The 24,235-nt window shown below is 40.5% G+C and overlaps 1 protein-coding gene across 1 annotated transcript in view; it reads right to left on the bottom strand.

Moving 5' to 3' along the window:
* tmeff1 (transmembrane protein with EGF like and two follistatin like domains 1) overlaps window positions 1-24,235 on the bottom strand; it is a 90,967-nt gene that overhangs the window by 26,200 nt on the left and 40,532 nt on the right. The window contains exons 2-3 of the mRNA XM_011486222.3: window positions 18,763-18,872; window positions 9,119-9,248 (exon numbers count right to left, since the gene is read on the bottom strand). Coding sequence (XP_011484524.1) covers window positions 9,119-9,248; window positions 18,763-18,872 — 240 coding nt within the window. The remainder of the gene's footprint in view (window positions 1-9,118; window positions 9,249-18,762; window positions 18,873-24,235) is intronic.

The raw sequence follows: 24,235 nt of genomic DNA on the forward strand, positions 1-24,235 counted from the left end.
GACTGGACGCAGACCTGAATGAGTCGGTTTTCAGCCTCTTTGAGGTGACGGGTGCAAGAAAAGCTGACAAATGTGCAGAAAAACCATATTATCTGTGAAAAAATTTGAGTGAGCCAGGAAATTAAGCATGCAGGGGAAAAAAAAAAAGCAAATGGCAAGAAGAGCTGTGTGCTATAAAAGGGAAATGTGCCAGCGAGTGCGTTCAGATCAAAAAAATCTCATTCAGGTCTGTGTAAGTGCTCCCGTTTGAACAAACACACACTGCAGTTATGCTGCAGTTCATTCTCCACCAAAATGGCTTTTTAATTCTGTTTCTGACAGAAGAGCAGCATGCAGAGAAGAGCGCTTGCTTTTATCTGAAGACACGCAGTTTACTCTGGCACCGAATGAAAAAAAACAACCAGACGCGCCTCACAGGTCAGCGTGTTTATGAATATCAAACAACACGTGATTGACGTACAAAGATCTAGAAAAGATGCACTTCCTTCAAAAATGCATAGCTGAGTGCTAGCCAATGAGGGTGCAAAGCTATGATTAAGAACAAAAGCAATTTTTAAAATACTAAAATAATTCATAAGGCATTCAGGCTTGTGAATGCAGGAGTTTAACAACACAAATGAAGAACAGTTGACTGAAAAAGCGGCAGATAAAGCCAAAGGCCCTGCAGCCTTCAAGACTAATAAACAGTATTCTAAAACAGGCAACCTTTAGTGCTAATACTTATAAAGGCTATAAAAAGTCGGGTTTCTGGGCAGAATATTTAATTATGTTCTGATTGTCATCAGCTGAAAGAGAAGAAATAATAGAAGAGCTAAAGAATGGGATTAATGTTTCTCAAGTGAAGCTCTTTGCTGTTGTTCACCTTTCAGCGAGTCCCTTCAGGGGCTGCCACAACGAATCAGCTTTTACTGATTCACACAAGCGGTTTGGTGGAGTTTTTTTTTACCCCAAATGTCCTTCCTGACACAAACCTGTATTTTGTCTTGGCTGGGGACTGTTACGGGGGGACCCAGACTTAGGCTATATAGTTAGGCAGTAGCGTGAAAGGTCTTGCACTCGGCCCCTCACTGGACAAATCTCATGCCCTCTGAGATGTGCCAGTCTTCCACATAGCAAACTGAGCCAACCAACTGCTTTCAAGTGACGCTCCTTTCTTTTGTTTAAATCAAGGCTTCATAACTCAGTTAAATCTTTTTTTACAATGACAACAAAAATCAGCTTCTACAAACATCTACAGTTCAGTTCTCCCCAAATGAGCTCCACACGTCCTTATAAAGCCATTAAAGCAAGAAAATACTTTAAGAGGATTCATCATAGTAGTAGGTTTAAAGGTTGTCATCTGGACTTGGTTTTTAAAGTTCATAGACATATTTAAGAGGTTTGTTGAACTTACAGAACCAGCTTCATTATCATCTGCTTTGGTTTCTCAGAAGCCTCTGAACCAACAGATGAGTTTAAAGAACCGTCACTTTCTTCTGATTCAGAAGGACTAGGGACTGCTGGGGTCCTTTGGTGTAAAGTCTGCAGGTTTTTCCTGCCTGTGAAAATTGACATATCAGAAGCTCATCCATCCATCCATCCATCCATCCATCCATCCATCCATCCATCCATCCATCCATCCATCCATCCATCCAGCCATCCATCCATCCATCCATCCATCCATCCATCCATCCAGCCATCTTCCTCCGTTTATCCGGGACTGGGTCGTGAAAGCAGCAGTCTAAGCAGAGATGCCCAGAGTTCCCTCGCCCCAGCCACATTCTCCAGCTTCTCTGGGGGAGGACCCTGAGGTGTTCCCAGGCCAGCTGAGAGACATAGTCTCTTCACCGTGTCCTGGGTCTTTTCCGGGGCCTCCACCCAGTGGGACATGCCCGGAACACCTCTCTCAGAAGGACTTCTTTGGACTAAATGGATGACGACTGTGGGGAAAAACACCAACAGCTTTGCATAGGTCAGGGGGGGTCTTAATGCGGGTGTAAAGCTGGAGATGTTAGAGAGCTCAACTGTGCTTTGTGTTGTTCAGAGCTGAAAATGAAGTCCAACACCAACTCTCTTCAGGCCCCTTTGATCTTCCATCAGGACATCCTCAAAACTGAGATGGGAACCTGATGCTGTGAAGCACACCAAGCATGTCAACTTCTCCCAAGTTTATGAGATAAAGGTAAGTTTAAAAAAGGCTTGATCAGTCATAATTTACACCAAACTTCACTGTTTGAGCCAGTTATTCTGACTAGTGACGTCAACCAGAGGATTGCTTACTTCCTGCTCCAAGTGAATGAAGTCAATTCACCACCATGTTGGAGTTAGTAAGCAGTGATTGGTCTGAGTCGGTCTGATACAACATTTCTATGGCAACCACTGTGAGCTTGTTGGAAGTCCACACCCCATACCACTTAAAAGTGGACTTGGGAGAATCCCTCAATCAGATGTTTCAGATATTTAATGTGAGACTACATACTTTTACTGAGGCATCTGATTGGTCGGTTATACCTTGATAACTTGTGCTACAGAAAAACGTTAAAACATTTTGGGATATGGAAAACATGTTAAAACGGTACCAAACGGTAAATTGTGCATACTTGTATAGTGCTTTGCTACTTTCCTCGAAGGTCCAAAGCCCCTTACAGTCACTATCCCATTCACCCATCCACACACTAATAGTGGCTCTGCTGCTGAACACTGGTACTGGTACCCAGTGTTCAGCCACAGAGCCACAGACCCATTCACCCAGTCACACATTCACACAGTGGTGGTTGCTCCGCTGCCAAACACAGGCGCCTGCCTACCACCAGAGGCAAGGTGGGGTTCAGTGTCTTGCCCAAGGACACTTCGACTGTCAGATGTTCTCAGATCAGCCTACAGGAGTTCTTATGTTTAAATATAATTTAAAGAACTTCCTAATACTTTGACTCTGAAATGTATTTAAAAAAACAAAACAGCATTGATTAAACATCACTTTTGTAAAAACTCTTTCTTTAGTGGTGTGAGTCAGAGAGATTAGAGCTGGAAAATCATTGAGTGTAAAAAGTTCAGGTAGCGAGAGAGACACTAAAGGTCAGATCATCTCTTCATCCGGTGTGAGGTCTGCCCTGTGCTTCAGCCCGACAGGAGCACACTCACAGAGGAGCGACTGTGCAGGCCTGAGGTCGCGCCCTCACATGACCCCTCATCCTGAAAGAGGAGCCAAAGCTCCAGCTCTGGGAAATAAACTCTGCAGAGTCTCAGTTTGGCTCGGAGCCTCAGAAGCTCCAATTATAAGAAGCATAAATCTCCAGTAAAGAAATTGCAGGAGGACAGCAGGGAGGAGAAGGAAGAGGAGGAGAGGGAGGTAGAGGGTGTGCTGTGCCGCAAGATCCTCCTCTAACAGGTAATAAGGGCTGAGCGCCGGGTGGGACTCCTGGGAAATCAAGCCACTGCCCCCGCAGATGGAGTTGACCGCTGCAGCCAGCAGCAACGCCGCACAGTGTTACTCAAAGTTTCCTCAAGTAATTTCTCAGAAGTCGGATGGAACATGAACCCTGACTGTCCTGAAGGGCCATCAGCCTCAGGGGGTGGCACTGTGACAGAGACAGAGACACAGTTTCTGAGGAAGCTGCTAACCTGTGACAGTGACAGTGATGGACACTTATCATGCTGCTGCTTCAATAGAAGACATAGAAAAACATGGAGGGAACACAGTAATACCAAATAAATCTCCTTCTAATGCAGAAGCAACAGTCTATTACATGCTAAAGTAAATGGTAAATACTTGTATAGTGCTTTTCTACCTACAAGGACAAAGCACTTTTACAGCCACAGATCCATTCACCCAGTCACACATTCACACAGTGGTGGTTGCTCCGCTGCCAAACACAGGCGCCTGCCTACCACCAGAGGCTAGGTGGGGTTCAGTGTCTTGCCCAAGGACATCTCGACTCATGGTGGTTAAAGGACACTTACGATCATGGGTCGACTGCCCTACCGCTGCACCACGGCCGCCCATAAAAAGTATCTCCATGAGGTGATTTAAAATGTAAAAAAAAGGTAAAATTCCTCTTTAACATTTTAGTCATGGGAACCTTGAACACATCGTTACCTCTAAAACCTGCTGGCTAAATGGAAGAGGTTGCAACAACAAACTTATTGGGGCGACAGTGGCTCAGGTGGTTGAGCAGGTCGTCCAATGATCGAAGGGTTGGCAGTTCGATTCCCCGCTCCCACCAGCCAAATGTCGTTGTGTCCTTGGGCAAGACACTTCACCCTCCTTGCCTCCAGTGTGGCTCCACTGGCATGTGCATGTGTATGAATGATCCTGGTGATGGTCAGAGGGGCCGTAGGCGCGAACTGGCAGCCACGCCTCTGTCAGTCTGCCCCAGGGCAGCTGTGGCTACAACCATAGCTTACCGTCACCAAGTATGAATGAGGAGTGAATGAATAATGGACACAATGTAAGCGCTTTGAGCATCTGGAAAAGCGCAGATAAATCTAATCCATTATTATTATTGAAGTGAACTATAAGCATGATAAAAATTAGAGTTTAAAAAGGGAGGGTGGTTGTCAGGGCCAGGTCAGGGCCAGGTCAGGCCTCCCTGGGACAGGTTGCTACTGCTACTGAATATCCATGGTTGGAACTTTATATAAAATGTATTTGAATCAATTAAATGTTTCCACTTCTGAAGCAGCACTCGGTTTTGTTTTACCCTAAAATTTCCAAAACATAGACATTGGAACTTGGCTTAAAAAGGAATACCACAGAATGCAGAAGCAGTACTGAAACTGCTTCAGCATCAGCAAGGGAAGTGCAGCCAAGCGCTGTTGCGATGACCATTTCTGCTTTCCAGTCTGCTGTTTTAGATTGTCCACTGCAGCTAAACCCAATCGAGTGTGCCCTAAAAATTATTCTATCAACTATTCATAATTTTCTGGAAAGAACTACAGTTTCTATATATCATGATACCAAAACAGACCCTGGTGAGAATATTCCATCAAAAGTGATGCTGCATTGCATGCAGACAGTTTGCATCTGACTTCTCTTTTTTTTATTTTTTTATTTAGATTTAAAGTTTGAGTTTCTATTATGAGAGGTTAAATGGCCTGTATTTATTCTTGTTTATAACTTTAAATTTGGATTAAATCTTTAAATTAGGAAAGCAAAATGCTCATATGATAAGATAATAATATAAGATAATAAGAAACCGATGTGGCCAAAAGGGATTAAGAAAAAACAGATATCTTCAAAAATCCAACAATATGCAGCCAAGCTGTAGATTGGTGTTCAGCAGCAATTTTAGAGTTATAGAAAAACTTTGACCTGTCGTTCTTCATAAGGTTTTTTCTGTTGACTAAAGTTTGGGGCTTGGATTGGTTCATTTTTGTTGATTTTTTGTAAAAGAATTGCTATTTATTTATTATAATTATTATTTGTTGTTGTTGTCAGCCTACTGATGTAAAAGAACCAGATATATTGTATTTTCCACACTATAAACACTTAAAAGTGTTAATTTTTTTCAACAAATGACTGTGCAACTCATAAAGTGGAAAATACACTATATCTGGTCCGTATACATCTGTGAGCAACATCCACACAAGATGAAAACAATGTGGATTATTTCTGCTTCAAACAAGGTTGGGTGTTATTGTGAGTATGCAACACAGTTAACATGTAGTGGTATCGGAGTTTTTTTTGACGTGTTACTAACAAGATTGGGAGCTAGCATAGTTACAGTTCGTTTTAGGGGTGTCAGTCTGTTTTGTTAGATGTTTCAAGCAAGGTTAAGAATTATATGAGGCTAGCACTGCTAACATGGCTGACGTTTTTAACTTGGCTAGCGTGTAGTGTGTTACGAACAAGCTGTAGACTTACTGTAAATGCAGTTAATAAAGTCTGACTGACTTTTCTGAAATAGCCTTATAATAGGTATACATGACATAAGTTTAAAGATATACCATTCATTGATGGTGCGCCTTATAATCTGGTGTGCCCTAAAGTGCAGTAATAGTTGCAAATCTTGGCTGGAGCACAGAGTCCTGCAGTGGCCCCAGCATCTGGAGGAAACACTGCGCGATCTTTGCATCCCAGAGCAGGAGCAAGCTGAAGCTAGGATGTTCACTGTTAGCCATAGACCTTCTGGATGCCATCTGCTTCCAATTTGAAGCAAAGAAAGCTGACCGAAGCATCGTGATGGATCCTAATGCCGCTTTATTGTAGTATTAACTGTTCTAATGCAGCGAACTCCATCTGTTTGGCATCTTAAGGAGCTTAAACCCACTTTAAACTTTAGTAATCATGTTATTGTTGGATTTGGGCAGTAATCAGATTTCTTAAAAATCATCAGTCGTGGTTTAGGCCTTAATGGTTGAAAACAGATCTGAGGATCACGATGAAAAGGCCTGTGGTGGGGGTACATTCTACTATGCCCCAAATGTGAGACGCAGAAGAAAAGTTTGTTTTATTGTGTTTACAGTCACGCATAAATGAGCATACCTGGGCCAACGTGACGTTCACTTTCTTAACCCAAGCACACTTAAAGATTTGCAGAGTTTGGTTAATCCTTAAAGTCCCGCTGGAAAACCCCAAACCATGTTTTTTAGTAACATTTGGCTTTAGGAGGAATTTAACGACTCCCATCCACAGCTCCTAATTAAAATTGATCTGCAGTTGATTAACTGGCTCTTTCTCCAAAATCAATCCGACTGATGATGTGCTGCAGAGTTCAGAGGAAAAAAAAATCGAGGACGCACTCCCAGCGTCTGATGTGCAGTCAATTAGAAACATAATGACAGAACTCGAAAGGCTGAGAAAATGCCGCTGAACAGCGTAATTAAAATGTGCAAAAAAGAAGTTCCATCTGGATCATCAAAGCTTTTCCACAAGTTTAAAACGTTTAAAGTCTTCACTCAGGTAAGAAAAGTTTTGAACACAGGACGAAAAACCCCAAACTTTTTCCAAGATCATTTCTGTACAAGTGATCTCAACCTTTATGGATAAGTTTTGAGTCTGAACTCTGAGCACAACAATGTCTTCCTCACATTGACTGTATAAGAGAACTGGACCGAGTGAGTGTGACGTCACCCCTATAAGACTTTCTTCTGGCTCCAACCCAAGGAAGTCAATCCAGTCGCCATATTTCCATAATATGGACAGTACCATGTTGGAACTACAAGTGGACAGTAAGCAGTATTAGTCGGAGGTAATCTGAGTCAACATTTCTATGGTAACCAATCTCACCAATCAGAAGTGAGCTTGTTTTTTTATAAAAAATTGCTGGTAGCAAAAACAAAAAAATGTCCTATTCTTGTCTACTGAGTTAAAACCTGTGTGTGTGTGTGTTTGTTTGTGTCCGTTTGCACAGAAGCCCCCCAACCCTCAATCAGACTCCAAAAGTTCTTTATAATGTTGAAAATCCACAAATCAATGCTGATTTGCATCTGTGAGGATCTGCTCTGAAACATGACCTCCATGTTGTTGCCGTGGAAACTCTTGACATTTTGAGCATACAGCGGCTTTCAGAGTGTCTTTTAATAACTGCAGGAGGAGGAGGAGTGCGGGAGGTGAAGAATCGAACAAAAGCCCAAAAAGGAGAGCCAGCCTGTGAACGTGCAGAAGACAATAAGAGGATCTACAGTTTTCCCAAGCGCAGAAATGAAGCGGCAGTTCCGTCAAAATGAAAGAAATCAAGTATTAAAAGCATTTCTGACACTGTTCCAGAACATTATTTAAAAGGGAGAAAGAAAAACCTGACTGGAAACCAGACGTGGCAGAATCACAGTGTTTGTTTTAGTAAATGAAGTTTTTTGAGATGACTCAGTAAGGATAAAGAAACACAGTTTTTAGTCAGAAACTGTTGAAACATGGGGATCTTCAACAAGAAAGGCTGGCGTCCTCTTACCCACCAACAAAGAACAAACTGTTCTTTCTCAGACGTGAAAACTCTGTTGAGAATATTCTTCACACAAAAAAAAGAACAAACTTTCCTCTAGGATAAGTCAATCATTCTGTTTTATCTTTCAGTCTGGAGGTCTGTACTTTTAGAAAGATTTTTCACTACAACTTTATGGCAACTCATTTTTTTTATTCTGCAGTAACATGCAACTAATGTTAGCTTTTAATGTAATTCAAATAAAAAATCAGAGCAAACAGCTGATTTTGTCTGCAGGCTTTTTGCACAATTGTAGTGTTCGTCTCTTTGCAGATGACACTATTGTGTAAAAACATCTTCAGAGGAACCTCTCCATTACAGTTCTTCCCGTCAGTCCCTTCAACTTTAACCATCTTCAAATGCAAAACTACACTGAAAAATATCTGTAAAACAGCAACCATGATGTAAATAGGGAACACTGTACAACATATGCAAGACCAGACCTTTTTAATGTGCTTTACGCCAATCAGTTTCTTGTGTCGCCAGTTTTCCTCTCTTTTCATCATTACTGCAATGCATTTCTTATAGGACTACCAGCTTGCACACTCAAACCTCTGCAGATCATCCAAAATGCAGCTGCATGTCTTATTTTTAACCAGCCTAAAAAACTCATGTCAGTCCTCTCTTAAAGCCTTTTGACTGGCTTCCTGCATCAGATCCAAAATCCTGACACTTGCCTACAGAGTGGTGAACTCCATAGCTCCTCTGTACCTGATTTCTCTGGTCCAAGTCTATATCCCCTGAAAATAAGTAATGTCTGCTGGTTCCTGTACAATATTGTAAACCCACCTCCAATTAATACATAATGTTTCAATTTCTTTGGATAGAAGTGATTGCTAAACACTAAAGATCTGGTCAAACAAAACCTCTATTATACAGATTGTTTATGAACAGCAGCAAAAAAAAAAAATACAGATCAGATGTCCCATATTTATTTTATATAATTTCATTCTGAAGAAACCATCTGAACATTTTCAGCTTTACTCAAAGAATGTGTCACTTCTCATCATTTTTCCTCTACCATTTAGGAAAGAAATAAACATTCATCTAATCAAGTGAGATGAAGACAAGCTGTCTCTCCCGATGAAGCAGCAGTTCCATTTTTCCCCTCAGACGACACTTTTAAGACACTGACTGATGGCTTCAGGAGAGATGCTTCAGTCTCTCAGTGTATCCCTTGAATCCAGCATCAGGTGGTGTTTTTGCCGGAGCAGACTCACCGACAGAGCAAGGCCCGTCCGACACTCTGGAGATGAGCCTCTGCTGTTTGCAGGACGCCTGCCGTCTGTAGCATTCATTCTGGTAGGTGTCTCCGTTGGAGCCGCACACTGGCTCGTAGTTTTTGTGGCACTGTGGAGCAAACACAATGATCAGCACCAAACCTAGCCTTTTCTTTCTAAAGCCTAGTGTTATGACTCAGAAAAACATGATTGCTTCAAAGATGACAAATTAGACTTATTTTCTGTTTTTGAAATATAAAAATGCTATTGTAAAGAGAGTATAGCTGTGTGCAAAATCAGGTGTCAATAATTTATAGTAAAAGTAAATAAAAAAAGAGCAAATTCTGACTCTATTTTGACCTGAGTTGGACCAAATATTGTTTAGTCATCATCCACCCGTTTCACTTTTGAAAAGCAATTTTGGGTGATCTTGCATGAAGGTTAGGTTGACTCTCAGAAACAGATTGCAGCTGCACGGACGATCCATACTCCATCACGTTGCAGCCATCAGTCACTCTGCAGGAAAGGCCCACGGCTCTGACCTTCAGCGCACAAACTGCTCAGGTGCCCCTCTCACAGGAGAAAACGTCTCCAGCTTTGAGGAAACTCTTTGAAGGCAAAAGTTGTGAGCAGCGAGCAGAAGCATTTGCTCAGAGGGAGCACTGCCTTTGAGTGCAGGCACAACATGAAGGTAATAAAGCTGGTTGTTGGGTCAGTTGATCTCCTTCACATCAGGCCTCCAGCTGAGGGAGAACAGAGTCTTTCTTCTGCTTTGTTCGTTGTTAGTTTTCTGGGACTTTTTTTAAATGTTGAACAAGTAACTTTGCCTTTCTTTCAATTAAACCTTCTGCTGGAGCTTGTTATCAGCACTTTTAGAGACAAACGCTGGAGTTTCTGTTTATTCATGATGACCAAACCTCTATTTCTGCTTTCAGAGGCAAAACAGCAGCGGTTTCTACGATTAGGAGACATATGGATGCCCACAGGCCTCTGCAGAGGAGCTGTTTAAATGAGGAGCAGCGGAGCAGGCGGGATGAGTTTCAGCTGAGAGGACATGTTTGATGTTGTGGATGGGTGGCCCTCCCTGCAGGTGGGCGGGTGGAGCAGGCGGAGACACCAAAACACGTCTAATGAGACTTTGTCATCACCTCCAAACTTAAAAACACCAGCAGGAAATAACAACAACTATGAATGAAATATGTGCGAATGTACACACATTTAAGATTTGTGTGTACTAAGTAAAACAGGAAGTTGACCAAGAAGGCAAAGAACCAACCAAACCTCCAGGAAGGTCTGACTCGCAGTTCAAAGACTAATTTATCCATCTGCGTCAGAAAGTTAGAGCACAAATCTCTACTGCCATCTGCTCTGAGCTGAGTTTCAGAGAGAAATGTAAAACCTTTCAGATGAGCTCTTAAAGAGCAACAATTTAATAATAAAAGTTGCAACACAAACATTATTGTAAATTCTCTGAAAATTAAACATTCATCATAAAAGTGATCCAAAATGAGTCAAAACTTTGATTTTTTCGTATACTTTTTTTGTAAAATAAGTTATTTTTTTGTTTTAAATCATTTAAATGCATTAAAAGCTAATAAATGGTAAATGGCAAATACTTATGTAGCGCTTTACTACCTGCCTTGAAGGCCCAAAGCGCTTTACAGTCACAAACCTTTCACTCAAGCACACAAACATTCACACTCTGGTGGCGGCTCCGCTGCCAAACACTGGCGCCAGGGACAGAAAATGTATGCATTTGAAATAACAAGCAGTGTAGCAGTGACTTAGTCAGCCTTTTTCTTTAAAAAAAGAACACAAGATGTGTTTGGTTGTTGAGATTTGACAGGAAGCGGTTTAAAGATAAAAAACAACAACAAAAGAAAATTACTTCAAAAACTTTGAAAAATCTTCCAGAAAACAGGAAACATAGAGACTCAGCTTACATTCAGAAGGATAACAACAAAAAAAGAGCAGCAATGCTCATGTAAATACAGGGGGAAAAAGTAGGAAAGAGACCATTTGGTACAGAATTTTCAAAATAAAACAGGAAGTTGATCAACTAACCTGACAGACTGAAAGGTCAAAAAGATCAAGCCTGAAAACAGGCCTTAAACACAAAACCAAAAGATTGCAGAAAGCTAGGACCGTAACAGAATCAGACTCACTGCTGGGTCTGAATCTTCAGGGTGACACATTCACCCATGCGGTTAATGGAAGCAGGATTACAGCAAACACAAGCAGAAAGGTAGTCTGCTGAATTTTTCCAATTTATTTGCAAGTTACTCGTGAAAAAAGATCATATTCAAGGTGAATTCTTAAAAACCTCGGATTCTACCTAATTGAAACATTTCCTATTTAGTCGTTGTGTCTCTTAAGAAGCGTTACATGTTCATTTGAATAGAAAACAAAATGGTTAATTACTTGATTACCAGTCAGAATGCTTTTTAATGCTGTTCTCTTTTTATTCTTCATTCTGAGAACTGGGGATGTGGGGGCAGGTGCTGCTTTAAAGACCCACTCCAATCATCTTTGGATCTATTTTAAAATTCTTCCCAGAGGTCTTTATGATGATGCTGTTTTTAGCCCAAATAAAAGAGCCTGTGTCGTTTTTTAGGACAAAGTTTCTGCAGAGCAGCAGCAGTTCATTAGAAATTCGCCTTTGAATTGAGGGCGGGACTGTTGGTGTAGAGCAACTCCGTCCCCCCTTCCCCTCCCCATTGCAGAGAGCTCAGAGCCCAGCAGATATGCCCTTTTTTCAAACAGTATTTTTTCATCTGCTCCTGCTTTACGATGATTTGAATAAAGAAACACGTTGTTTCCACATTTGTTCCTTTCATGAAAAGCAGTTTCTGCATATGCAGCTCCAACTATAGCCCCCCTTCCCTGACATCGCTTTATATATTTTCTATGTAAATGCAGAATGATGTATTGAAATAAAGCTTGGGAGAGCATTCTGTTGCAGAGGACTGAGGCTCTGGGCGTCACACTGTTCAGTTTTGATGTCCTCCTAAACCTGCAGGCATTAGGATGCTCCTGCTATCACTGGAGCATAAAACTCTCCTCGTGCTGCTTCTTTGTGCGGCTGAAGGTTCCTCTGCTGCCGCCCCACTATTTTCAGGGCAGTTTTCAAAAGCATGTTCTGTCTTTGTTCTGAGACGAAGGACTGTGTTTCTTTCTTTTTCCGCCTCTGTCGTTACAGGAATGCTGCGGCTCGGAGGTAAATTTGTCTTCTAGATGCTGCCCTTCATGCTGCTGCTTTTATCGTGTCATGTTGTTTTGGAAAAATATGCTGGAAGAGAAAAACAGGCTGTCTGAAGAGTAATTGCATTTTGTTACAAAGCGTGTCGCAGGTCGAACTCGACACAGGTCATGTCGCCCACATGTCACAAGAAATTTCACCGTTTTTGATTCTTGTAACTGACAGGAGCAAAGTGAGAAAAGACTCATTTTTTATCCTGCTGCATTTGTGACGCTGTATCATCATTGATAACATTTAGTCTTGTCACCTCTGTGTGTTTTTAGAAAATTGTAATCCTCAGGGATTTTCTGCACTTCACTTTCCTATTTACCGGTAAGCTGTGAGTATGTCTTCTACTTATCTTCAAAATGTTACATTTAAACTTAAATTGTCAGAAATTATGATTCATATTCTGATTCAACCATTCAATCCGATTTCAAGTCAATATTGGCAGAGAAACTAAGACCTGGGGGTTGGCCCTGCCTTCAGCCCCTAAGACTCATGGGAAGTGGGGATTAAGGGGGAAAACCATGAGTGAGAGGGCTGGAAGCAGAAGTGATGTCCATGCTGTTTGGCTTTTTCTTGTGGTATGAATAAATGGGCTGAAAAGGAGACTTAGCTTCCCTGCCTATTTCTCCCTCCCTAGCGATATAACTCATTGCTGTTACCCTCATGGTCAAAATGGCAAAATTCAGAGTTTAAAGATGAACACAGGATGTTTCTGGAAGTATGGGAAGATTCTTACTTTTTTACTGATCGGAATGGCGTCAGTGTGTTTATTATAATGAGCTTTTGGAAGAAGTAAAATTGTTCATGGCAGAAAAGAACAAAACGTATCCCCAGGGAAAATTAAAAACTCTTCCTGATGTGACACTAATTGTCTCCTTTATTAACAAGTTGAAGCTTTTCAAAGTGCACATTCAAAACAGCCATCATCCCACTTTCCTTCTTTGCGGAGTTCACAGCAGAAGGCTGCAATCCAAATGAATAAAGCAGAACGTGATGCTGCTTGCTGGACGGAAACTTTATTTTGCGGTTTGAAGACCTGCAGCAGAAACGACCGCAGATCACTTTTCTCATGGATCCTTTAATGCAGAGACTGACTGCCTGAGATCCCCGCTTGTCACTGATGAGGCAGCGAGTGAACTGGAGATGATTGAGCGGAAATCTCTTTGAAAGAAGGCCCTGTTACGTTTTGGAGAACTGTACCAACGGAGAAATACCCGTGAGTAAAAGAGCTTCTCTCAAGCTGGTGTATGTTCTCCTCAATATATGTCTGCCAGTCCCTGTTTACCGTGAAACACGTCAAATCAAGGCATTGGTCCGTTCTGACTGATACTCACGTACAGGAACTGATCAGAGAGGCTACGACTAAATATAAATCTGATCTGCAGAGGATTACTAGAAACAATAGAAATCCCACTGACATCATCATCCATCACTCCAGCAAGGTAAGAAATTCTGAGATGTAGTTTGGGAAACACACCTGACTGTGCATGCTTGTGTGAATATTTTAATATTCCATTAATTATCAGTTTTTAATGCAAAAAGTCAATCATTAGTTTTTAAATGAAAAAGTTATAAAAGTATTTTTTTTTACTGAAGATTAAAACAAAACTTATGCTACACACATCTGAAATGTAATGTATTTAATGTGTTTATTGTGAATATGAATTATTCAGACACCAGAAGGATGCTCTGTCCAGAGTTTTGTGTATTTGTTGGTGTGAGTGTCATCGAAGGAGGAATGTTGAGATACAAAGAATTACCAGTTAAATGCTGATGGATGAACGGTGAAATATTCAGTTTTAATCATCGTAAATCTGACTTCAGAGGAGTCAGTGCCTCACCAGCCATCAACCTCACTGCACGTCACTGAGTAGTTGTGTGTGTCAAAGAGAGGCAGAGAAGAGAGTGAGAGAGAGAGAGTGTGTGTGCATGAGATGAGAGAGAGGTGCCTGTGTGTGTGGAGGGGGTATCTGACCTCCAGGGTAGTCGCTGTGTTAACTCTGGTTAAATTGCATTTGATGTGTGTATTGAGGGTAGACACTTTCCTTGAAATAAACACAAGTGCAATACTTGCTGTTGTATTGAGTGTTTTATGGAAAATAATACGGCTTTAATTGCGTGTTTGTGTGTGTACATCTTGGCAGGTCAGTGTGTGGTGTGACTCCTTGACTCTTGGTGTCAAACTTGTTCGCCACCCCTCCTGTATAGCGTGCTTTAAAACTCTGAATATTTCCAAAGGTAGAACACACACTGGCCTCAACACACTGAAGCACATGATTGTACACTGCAATGTCCTATTTTGGATGAGAAGTGAGAATTGTTTTTTTATTTATCTTCACGTTTACAGGAAAGTTTCACACTTAACGATGTTGATGCTACATTCAACAAGCTTTCAGACGCAACACCTTTGTAAAGATTTATTGGTAAAAACATTTTACGGGCGCATGAGGAGTTTTTCTTCTTTTCCACAATTCATTGATACTGCAGTTGGTGACTCAACCCCTCCCACAGACACCTCAAACACTGCAGCCACGCTGAAAAGGTTTTTCTCTTTCACAAATATGTTTATACTTTTTCAATGTCGATTTTTGGAACAAGTAATTTTTGCAAAATGTTAAACAAAGCCTCCTAACTTAGCATTTTAAAAGGTTCAGTTCTAAGTTGATGGTATGCTGTTTTCTGACTAATGGTGAGGGTTTTTAGAAGACTCTCATTTTGTCATGTTTGCCGCTCATAGTAGACTGAAAACAACAATTGTTTAGAAATTGCTGTTTTAAATTCATACTGGACACGATTCGTGAGTCAAATTCGCGTCTGTCGCCTCTCTGTTGACACGCGTCAAATTTACTGCTTGAAGCCACGCCCTTGACGCCCCGTCCATGGAGCAACCGTCAATGTTTTTCTAGACTTCATTCATTGCTGCATCATGGAAAACAAGGGTGATGTTGAGCGAGTAGCTTGGGTTTATAGCTTTTGGAGAGCTTTACAGTGGCGCCAGCAAGCACGTCGCCTTGTCTGGGTTCACCAGATCATTCAGAGTCTCTCCTGGGGCACTTGAGTCCTGCAGCAGGAACTGCGCCTGGGTTTCAGCCATTTTAAATGTTACTTCTGTCTGTCTGGCCCAGTTTGAGCATTAACCCGAGAGGGGAAACTATAAAATAAGACTGGAGTATCGTTTTATTACTGTCTTGAAGAAAATAAGAAATACAATTTGAATAATACTATACCTATGTTCGTATAACAGGATCAACTCTTCTGAGACTTTAAAATAATAAACTTTCGTTTGTCCTTGGCTGGTGCCGGCCTACTGACTTCCCACTCGCCTCCACTAAGCTCCAGCCACTTTCTGCTCGAATGAATTGGTGTGATTTTGTAAGCTCACAGAGTTCTGCTCCGCTTCCCGACTGCAGCGTCACAAAAAACATTGCAGTTGTTTTGTTCCACAAAAGTTGTGCAAGTAACAGCAGTTTAGCATTAATATGTGCAATAAAACCACTCTTTATTCCTCCGAAAAATGCTGTTTAGTTATGCTTTTGTATCTATTGAGTTATTTACAGTACAGACCAAAAGTTTGGAGACACCTTCTCATACAAATGAATGGGAAGGTGTGTCCAAACGTTTGGTCTGTACTGTATTTATAAAATGTGGCATTCAAATATTTACAATAACTGAAATATTACAGTATTTTATTATTCTGTATAAAACAAATTTAGAGGGTCTATTTCATGCTTTTCTTAAGCCTTTTACAGTAATCTATATTCATGTTTATGAAATGTATTACCTTTGGCACAGTAAAGAACATTTTTTTAAAATTAAATATGAGTTACTTTTTACAAGCCCAATTCCTACCCGGAAGTAAAACGACTTGACCTCTGAGGCACCACCTTTCACTCCGTTTGGGTGCCGCCCATTTCATGACGTCAGCCTAGAGTCGACTGTAGCAGCATATCTGTGTTTTACGCAGGGAAAAAAATCAGAACTTTTGCAAAGATGTTCATATGGTGCATATAAAATAAAAGTGTTTTTGAAAGCGATCACTACTAGCTCCACTGAGAAATTGGGTTTGTCTGTCAGCCTGGGGGCGGAGCTGGCAGCACGGACTCTTCCTGGAAGGGGCTGTTCTCACTGGTCTGCGTCACAATATGAGAACCCGCTTGTTTTTGTGGATTGGGAAGGGCTGGTGCTCACAGTGCAGGTTTTTAGAGGAACACTCAAAAATCCATGAAAAGATCAAAATACTGCTTTGATGTTGTTTACAGTGAGGAATTAATATTTTAATACATTTAAAAGCTTGAGTTTACATGATATAATATTTTTTTTAATTTATAATTCTTTAGACTGCAGCACATCTAGGTTTTTTTCAAAATAAAATACACCCTGTGTCATGTAGGATCCTCCTGCCACAGCAGATTAACTTCGATTAAAAATGCAGGAAAATATGTTAAATGTGGCAAATGTGTGACTTTGGTGCACTGTCATCCGTTTTCTTCTTTTGGTGTAAAATCCAATTTAAAACAAACAAACAAAACTCTTGATTTTAGTATAATTTCAGCAGTGGTACAAAAAAAACAAGTTAATAAAAATACTAATAAAAAAGATCAGTTTTGAAAATCTAAACATAAATGAGAATACTTAAATAATTTAAAATTCAATCAAAACATAACCATTTTCAGTAAAGCCAAAGATCAACCATAGAGGGATAAAAGAGCCACATGTGGCCCCAGAGCCTCAGGTTGTAGACCCCTGGCTTTGCCAGTTTCTGATCCCAGTAATGAAAATCACATGACTTAAGGCCCGTTCACACCAGGACGAATTTGTTTAACGCCTCGTGACTAAACAAAGGGCACCAATGAGAGTGTGCACACCGACGCGAAAAAACGCCACGCGTCAAAGCGTCAAAAAAAAAAAAACGCCTCGGGTTCGTTTTTTTTTTTTTGATGCCTCGCGTCGAAATCTTTTCGACCAATGAGAATGCCGCTTTTGCACACGTGTCTGGAGCTTCTGAAGTTACAGTAAAACACAACTTGGGGGCGCTCAAACACAAAACTGCCTTGCTGAGCACACATACCAGCGAAGAAGATAGACGCCAAGTAGCGTCTACACTGCCGCGAAGAAATAATGACGGACATTCTAAAATATCCCCGAACCAAGCACCAGTTGGAGCAACTGGTGCTTGAAATATTCATGTTTTCTTTGTATGATTCTGACAAGCGCGTAAATACTTGCTCTCTTCTTCTGAGTGAAAAGCGACTTTAAGAAGCGTAAAGTTGCGCAGCGCCACCTTGTGTACAGGAGTATTTCTGTTTACATTAAGCGCCATCTAATGTCAGGGAATGAAATTGCATGTTCGCTCGGCTCATCGTCAGCGAAAATCGCCTGGGTGTGAACACAAAAAACGTGGCGAAAAACGCTGGCGAATAACGCCTGGCGAATATTCGTCCCAGTGTGTACGGGCCTTCAGCTTCAATTCACTTCCAGTATTACTTTAGTTATAGTTACAAACGCAAGAATTGTGAAGAAAACCAGTCAAACAAACGGCCTAGATGACGATCATTTCAGTACCAACCAGCCAACTAGCATCCATGTGATCTGGTGAGCTGAACTTCATGGATCTTCAAATGTTTTTTTATCCACATAATGATAAAAAGAAGAAGAAGAAAAGATTTTTAAAGTTGAACATCCACATCCAGAATGATTTAAGCCTTTAACACCAGTGGTGTCACCGGCGACACTTAAATAACAAATTATGGTCGACAGACTGTTACTCCTCAACCGTTTCCGCTATCAACATGGATCAGCATATCGGTCTGCACTGATACGCAGCACTTTAGGTTGTTAGCAGCACAATACTAACATAAAGGGCTGCGTAACGTCGCAAGCCGCTTTTTTCTGCGACAGAATCAAAAAAAGCACTTCATTACTGTAAAATGTTGGTTGTCAGCACAAAGCTGATTTCTTCCGTTTCAGCATCCGCTGGAGTTTTGTGAATTTCCTTAACAGTTAAAGAGTTACAGTATTCTAAAGAATGTAAACACTGGAGCTAAAGCGCCAATGTTAAAGGGTTAAAGGAATCTACAGATTGTCTGGATCCACAGTTGTATCTGTTAAAAATGTCTCTAATTCAAAACACATATTTTTGATTCGGTCAATCTAAACCCAACTGGAGCTGTTCGATTTTCCATTTGCATGTTAATTTAAAAAAAAAAGGTCAATAGCTCGCTGACCTCAACAGTTACAGGGCCCTCTGCTGGGCCTGTGTTGCATCCTCCTAGAGGGTCAGTAAGGATTTCTACTTTGTGCATCAGACACTTGTTATTTAAGAGTAGGCCGGATAACTTCTTAAATTTAAACAATAACCAAAAATCCAACACAACTATTTAGAGGCTCAATAGCTTACCTGGAACTGGCAGACACATTTGAGCTGCGCTCCGTCGTCTCTGCAGACGCCACCGTATCTGCAGGTGGAATCATCGCAGACCCTCAGGTCGCTCTTCTTCTCCGACAAATCTACAACACAAAATCAAACAACAGGACAGAGGTGAACAGGAGGATGATGAGGTGAATCAGATCTGCAGCACCCCCTGTTGGGCCGGAGGTGAATCCCAGCGAGCAAAACCCAGACAATTATCAGAGTTTAGCATCAACAAAGCTGACTGGAAGAACACTGCAGAGGAAAATGTATACTGTAGAACAGAGGTTTATCAAAGTACCGTACGAAGCGGTAGGACATTAACAGGTGGACTCAAACCGGAGGCGTCCGAGATCTGAAGTCCTCAGGCAGACAGCTGCAGTATCACTAATGAGCAGGAGTCTTTTGTTCAGCGTCACAACTTGGTTCTGAGATTCTGTTTGCTTCTGTACCTGACAGCCAGCAGTTTGAAGCTAAAAATATATTTTTATTTTTGTTTCTTTTAAGTTAAGAGAGCATAGGAAGCAAACAAGCAGCTAAATCAAACAGATCAAACAAGAAAAATGCCCTTTTTTTGTAAATGCTGTTCGAAAGCTGACAGCTGTAGGAAGTTTAAACCTAAAAAAAGTTATAAAACCCTTCTAGTCACCTGCTTAATATTTAATTATCTGAAAAGGTTGCAGAAGTCTAGTTGCAAAAACCTAGTATTTACTGCTACTGCCACACACCAGAGGCTATATTAGCTAAAGAAGGTTTCTAACTGCTGAAATAAAAAATGGAATAGTGGTAAACTGTGCTACAAATGCCAGAAAAAGCTGTAAAAATGCTTGAATAAATGGTAAAACCAATATGAGATGATGCAAAGTCATTAAAGTGATATCCATCAGGACGACACAAATGTCACAGCACTCCTCTCGGGTCCCAGCTGCAGCTGTTTCCTAACTTGGAGAAATTCTCCTCCAACTTGTTGCTTATCCTGAATCAGTTTTGCCCTTTAGATCTTTACGACTAATGAGTTCATAAAATGTCATGATGCGACTTCTTGATGGTCATTTTCTTATCTGATGGAGCAGATTTATTCAAATGAAATGCTGGAGCTGGTTCTCTCTGATAATACCAGACCATCGGCACAAACTGACGTCGGCCACATTTTTGGGGAGCTGAAAGCTGCAGATGTGTCCATGTGAGCGCAGCAGGACAGCCTCAGAATTAGTGCCCGCCTCTTAAAATCCCAGCTGAGGCAGGATATCTGTCCTTACATGAAGCCATGTTTGTGCCTCAAAACTGAGAACTAAAGTTACAGCTTTGAAAATCCAACTTTTTTAATAAGTGCATGGAAAAGTAAATCAATTGCCAACAAAATCTATATTTATTTTGGCAAGAGAAAGTGTGATTTCACAAGTTTGTTGAAGTATCCAAAAGTAAAAATGGATTTTTGTTGGCAAATTTTCCTTTTTTGTCGTCAAGAAATTTTTAAATTAGGGGCCTAAGAAGACAAGTTTTTAAAGACATGAAATTTGAAACAAAGATATAAGACTAAAAATACAAAAGATGCAGCTTATTTCAACCCGTCAAACATCTTCACTTCAATTTTTAGACGTGTGAGACTAAGATAGATTTTTGTAGCACAAAGGAAATAACGTTTCTTATGACATGAGGTAACAAAGCTGGAAATGTCAAAAAAATCTCATTTATTTTAGGAACGTCATACTGAAAAATAAACATTTATAAAGAAAAAAAGCATTTTTTAAAATCTTATATTTCTGACCTAAGTTTTTGAAATATCTCCTAAAAAAATGGGGTTTGTATTGATAGATGATTAAAATCCAAAGCAGTCTATAATGATTGACATCAATTCAGTAAACTAAAAGTAAATTTGAATTTGGCAAAATTATTAAAATTTTCAAACTAAAATTGGATAAAATGTCAGAAATGTAGGAAAGATAAAGGTTTTTGGTTCTCATAGCCTGGAAACATGAAGGTTTCCTGAATGTGTCATGGTGGACTTCAAGGATCCTGATCAAAAATGTGTCAATGTTATCCTTCTGTTTGTGCAGATTCTGCACATACCCAATATTTATCGAATTGAATTTTCATTATTAGAATCTTTTTTTTTAATAATTTCAAATACAAGAAGTGTCAAACCTAAAGTCAGGATAATCTGAATGTTACAAAACTATTGTCAAATGAATAATCCAACTGAACTTTAATTCACTGTTTTAATCCTTATGTTGACTTTCTGTAAATTGGAGATATACTGACAATAATAATGATACTGATAATAAGCTAAAAGCAGAAGCTAAATATAAACTTTAAACACTTGAGGTCTCACTGCAGTGAAGAGAAAACACATTTCTACTCATTCCAACCGATTCCACAAGAAGGTTCTAGAGTAAAAAGAACCCAAGAAAAGATTTCTGCCTTCCTTTCTAAGAGTTCACTGAATGTGTGTCTCCTGTGATTTTGAACTCATCATGTCTTTTCTTCTCTATCCAGACTCGGTCAAAGGCAACCTGGGACTGAACGTTTACACTGATGAGGATGCGTCAGCTCTGGTTACAGTCTCTTTTGCTTCATCTGAGGCTTTGGGCTTTTCTTCCTTTCTTAGGAAAAATTGAATTTTTTATGTGTTTCAAAATGAAATTCCTCATAACCTGACTGCAAATAAACACATTATTTTCTGTTTCACAGCAAAAGCTTAAATTCTACCAATAATAAGCGACTAATTTTGGGCCAAATCCTTTTCTTTATGTCTTTTAGGACACAGTAACGCTAGATAACACTGCCTGGGACAGAATGATGGGTTTTGAAATGACCTAAAATATGGAGATTTTCTCACTATTAAAACTAACTTGTAGTGCGCAATTAAATCTGCTGAAATTGGTAGAAAAAGCACAACATTTATGTATTTACAATGTGTTTTTCTAAAAATATCTACCGGTAAGTTTATTTTAATAAAAAAAAAGTTAAATGTAGAGTTTTTCAGTAGTTGTTTTGTGAGGCTGGGTGTAAAACAGAAAACATTCATTTTGACTCAACCTATAAATAGAAAATCAATATGAAAGCTTCAAATCCATTCCTTTTAAATCGGTAATTCTTGTGTTTTTCAGGCAAAATCTCCTTTCAGTTTTTATTTAAAATCATATTTTATCAATAATGTCTCTTCTACATCATTATTGATGTAAAAAGTGGTTTTCACAACCAAAAAATGTTTTATTGAACAAAAATCAGAAAAATAAATGAATATTTCATCACATGGAGCATGGAGTTGTGCTTGAAATCAAAGGACTTCATTATCTTGTCAGTGATAAATGTCAAGATAATTTCATAGATGGAACCAGAAAATGTGAACCCTCTCTCCTTTTGAAAAAAAAATATATATTAGTGGATAGTTTGGGGTTACATCTATTTTAGTGTAAACAAAAAAAAAAAAAAAAATCCAGAGCTTTTGCATGCCTGTCCCAAGTCTGGATAGGATTGTGGCAGGACGGGTATTTGACGTCAAACATGAGCCAAATAAAATATGCCAATTACTAACTGCATTTTTATACAGGATCGGTCGTGGCCCACATTAACAACGACCACCACCAGTGCTGTTGATCTACAGGTGTCGGTGGAATTTAGAAAACTGTTGGTCAAACATGGAGAAGAAGAGGGTTTTTAGACAGAGGAAAGGAAAGTGCAAAAACATTGAATGTAGGGACTTTGACAGGGACAAAATTGAGTTAGTTTCTCTTTACACACACAGACCATCATGACTTGTTTCATCTCACTTTCATTTTGAGGTCAATTTTTTTCCTTTAGACTCTTCTGGTCAGGACAGTCTTTTTTCAGGTCATGTCATACAAAACGGTTTTTCTTCAAATGTACCACTTTAAATATTTCCACCTTTACTTTCACTCCAGGGAGCATAAAAAAACACAAATGTTTCAGGAAAAGACAACAAACCTCACATTCAGATGAATAAAACGAGCCCTTGTTGAAAATGAGAGCCTCCATGTCATGATGTGGAAGTGCTCAGCAGTAAAACAGCTGTTATGTCTTTCTGGACGTCTGCAGGCCTCACAGCTCCCTCAGAGGCTTCTGCATTTACATATAAAGCAGGGAGTCCTGAAACCACCACAGAACCAGGACCAGAGGCCTAATTAAGTTCAGGCAGCAGCCACATCCATCAGCAGCCAGCAGGTCCTCAAACACGGCTGACCTGGCTGAGCGTGAGGACAAGCGGCTTCCTGTTTGCAGGTTTTTAAACCAGTATGCTTTGGGATCATGCAGATGGAGCCCTGAAGGGGACAAACATGCAAAAAGGGTTTCTTTTTCCATCCCAAAAAGTGGGATTTAATGCTGCAGACGTGTTTGTGTGTCTTGATGTTCTGTGACCTTGTGGGGCACAGGTTGTTCCTCGTGCATTTTAACGCAGATTTGAAATGCACACAAGTCCCTCCTTTAGATAGAAGCTGATGGAGCGTGGCGGCAGCCCCCGCCCGCAGGCTCATCCACCTCTAAATCCCTCGAGTCGGGCCCGGTCTTCACGGCCTCAAAGCCACCAGCTTGTTATCTTACCCCCCACCCCCACCACCCCTGGACTCAAGTAGACAGACATCAAAAGCTCATCTTGTGTCTGCTGAAACCTCCAGAGCCTGGAGACGCTGCAGACAGTTCATGGCGCTCATTTGGAGCTCAAACGCCCTGCAAACATATGAAATGTTAGTGTTAGGCTGTCTGTGAAAGCTTTATCACAGGTCCAAACACCCCCCATTAATCCTTTCCAAGTTAAACCCAAGCGCAGGAAACCAGCTGTTAAATTAATCTGCCTGCACTTTTGTCAAACTTTAAAGTTTGTCTTGGTGGAAACTGCTGAGGCTCAGTGCTGCCGCCTGTAAATATCCAGTGAAGAAGAACATCCACACAGGAAACAAGCAAACTGTTGACCTGATCAGTTTACTCTGATGCACCTCAGAGCAATCAGACCTTCTCCTGCCCAGTCTTACTAATATCTTTGAATAAAAAAATATATATCATAGTTTGGGGAGCAATACTGAAGTCCTTTCCCTGTGAAATGTAACACAACCAAAGATAGACTTTGTTTGCCAGGCTGTGTCTTCAAGGATAAATATATCAAACACCCAAAGAGTTATTATATTAGTAGCATGATTAACATAAATGTGTTCAGGAACAAAGTTTTCAAAGAGGACCCAAAGAGAGTAAACAGTTCCCCTCTACTCGTTTAAAAAAATGACAAAACTACAGGAGGAGAGGATTTACTGCTGCTTCTTGAAATGTCTTCTTTGTCTTAAGCCTCAGTGGTGTGCAACTGTTCGGGGAGTTGACACGGGAGGGTACTGCAGGTTTTGGGGTTTTATGGGCCTGTGGAGGGTTGCAGACCGGAGGGGGGCGGCAGATGTGTCTTACAGTTCCCTTGAGGCTTGCGTGGCCACCTCAAGGGGCGTCCTGAAAGAAG

The sequence above is a fragment of the Oryzias latipes genome, chromosome 17, assembly GCF_002234675.1.
Source record: "Oryzias latipes chromosome 17, ASM223467v1".
Lineage (NCBI taxonomy): Eukaryota > Metazoa > Chordata > Actinopteri > Beloniformes > Adrianichthyidae > Oryzias > Oryzias latipes.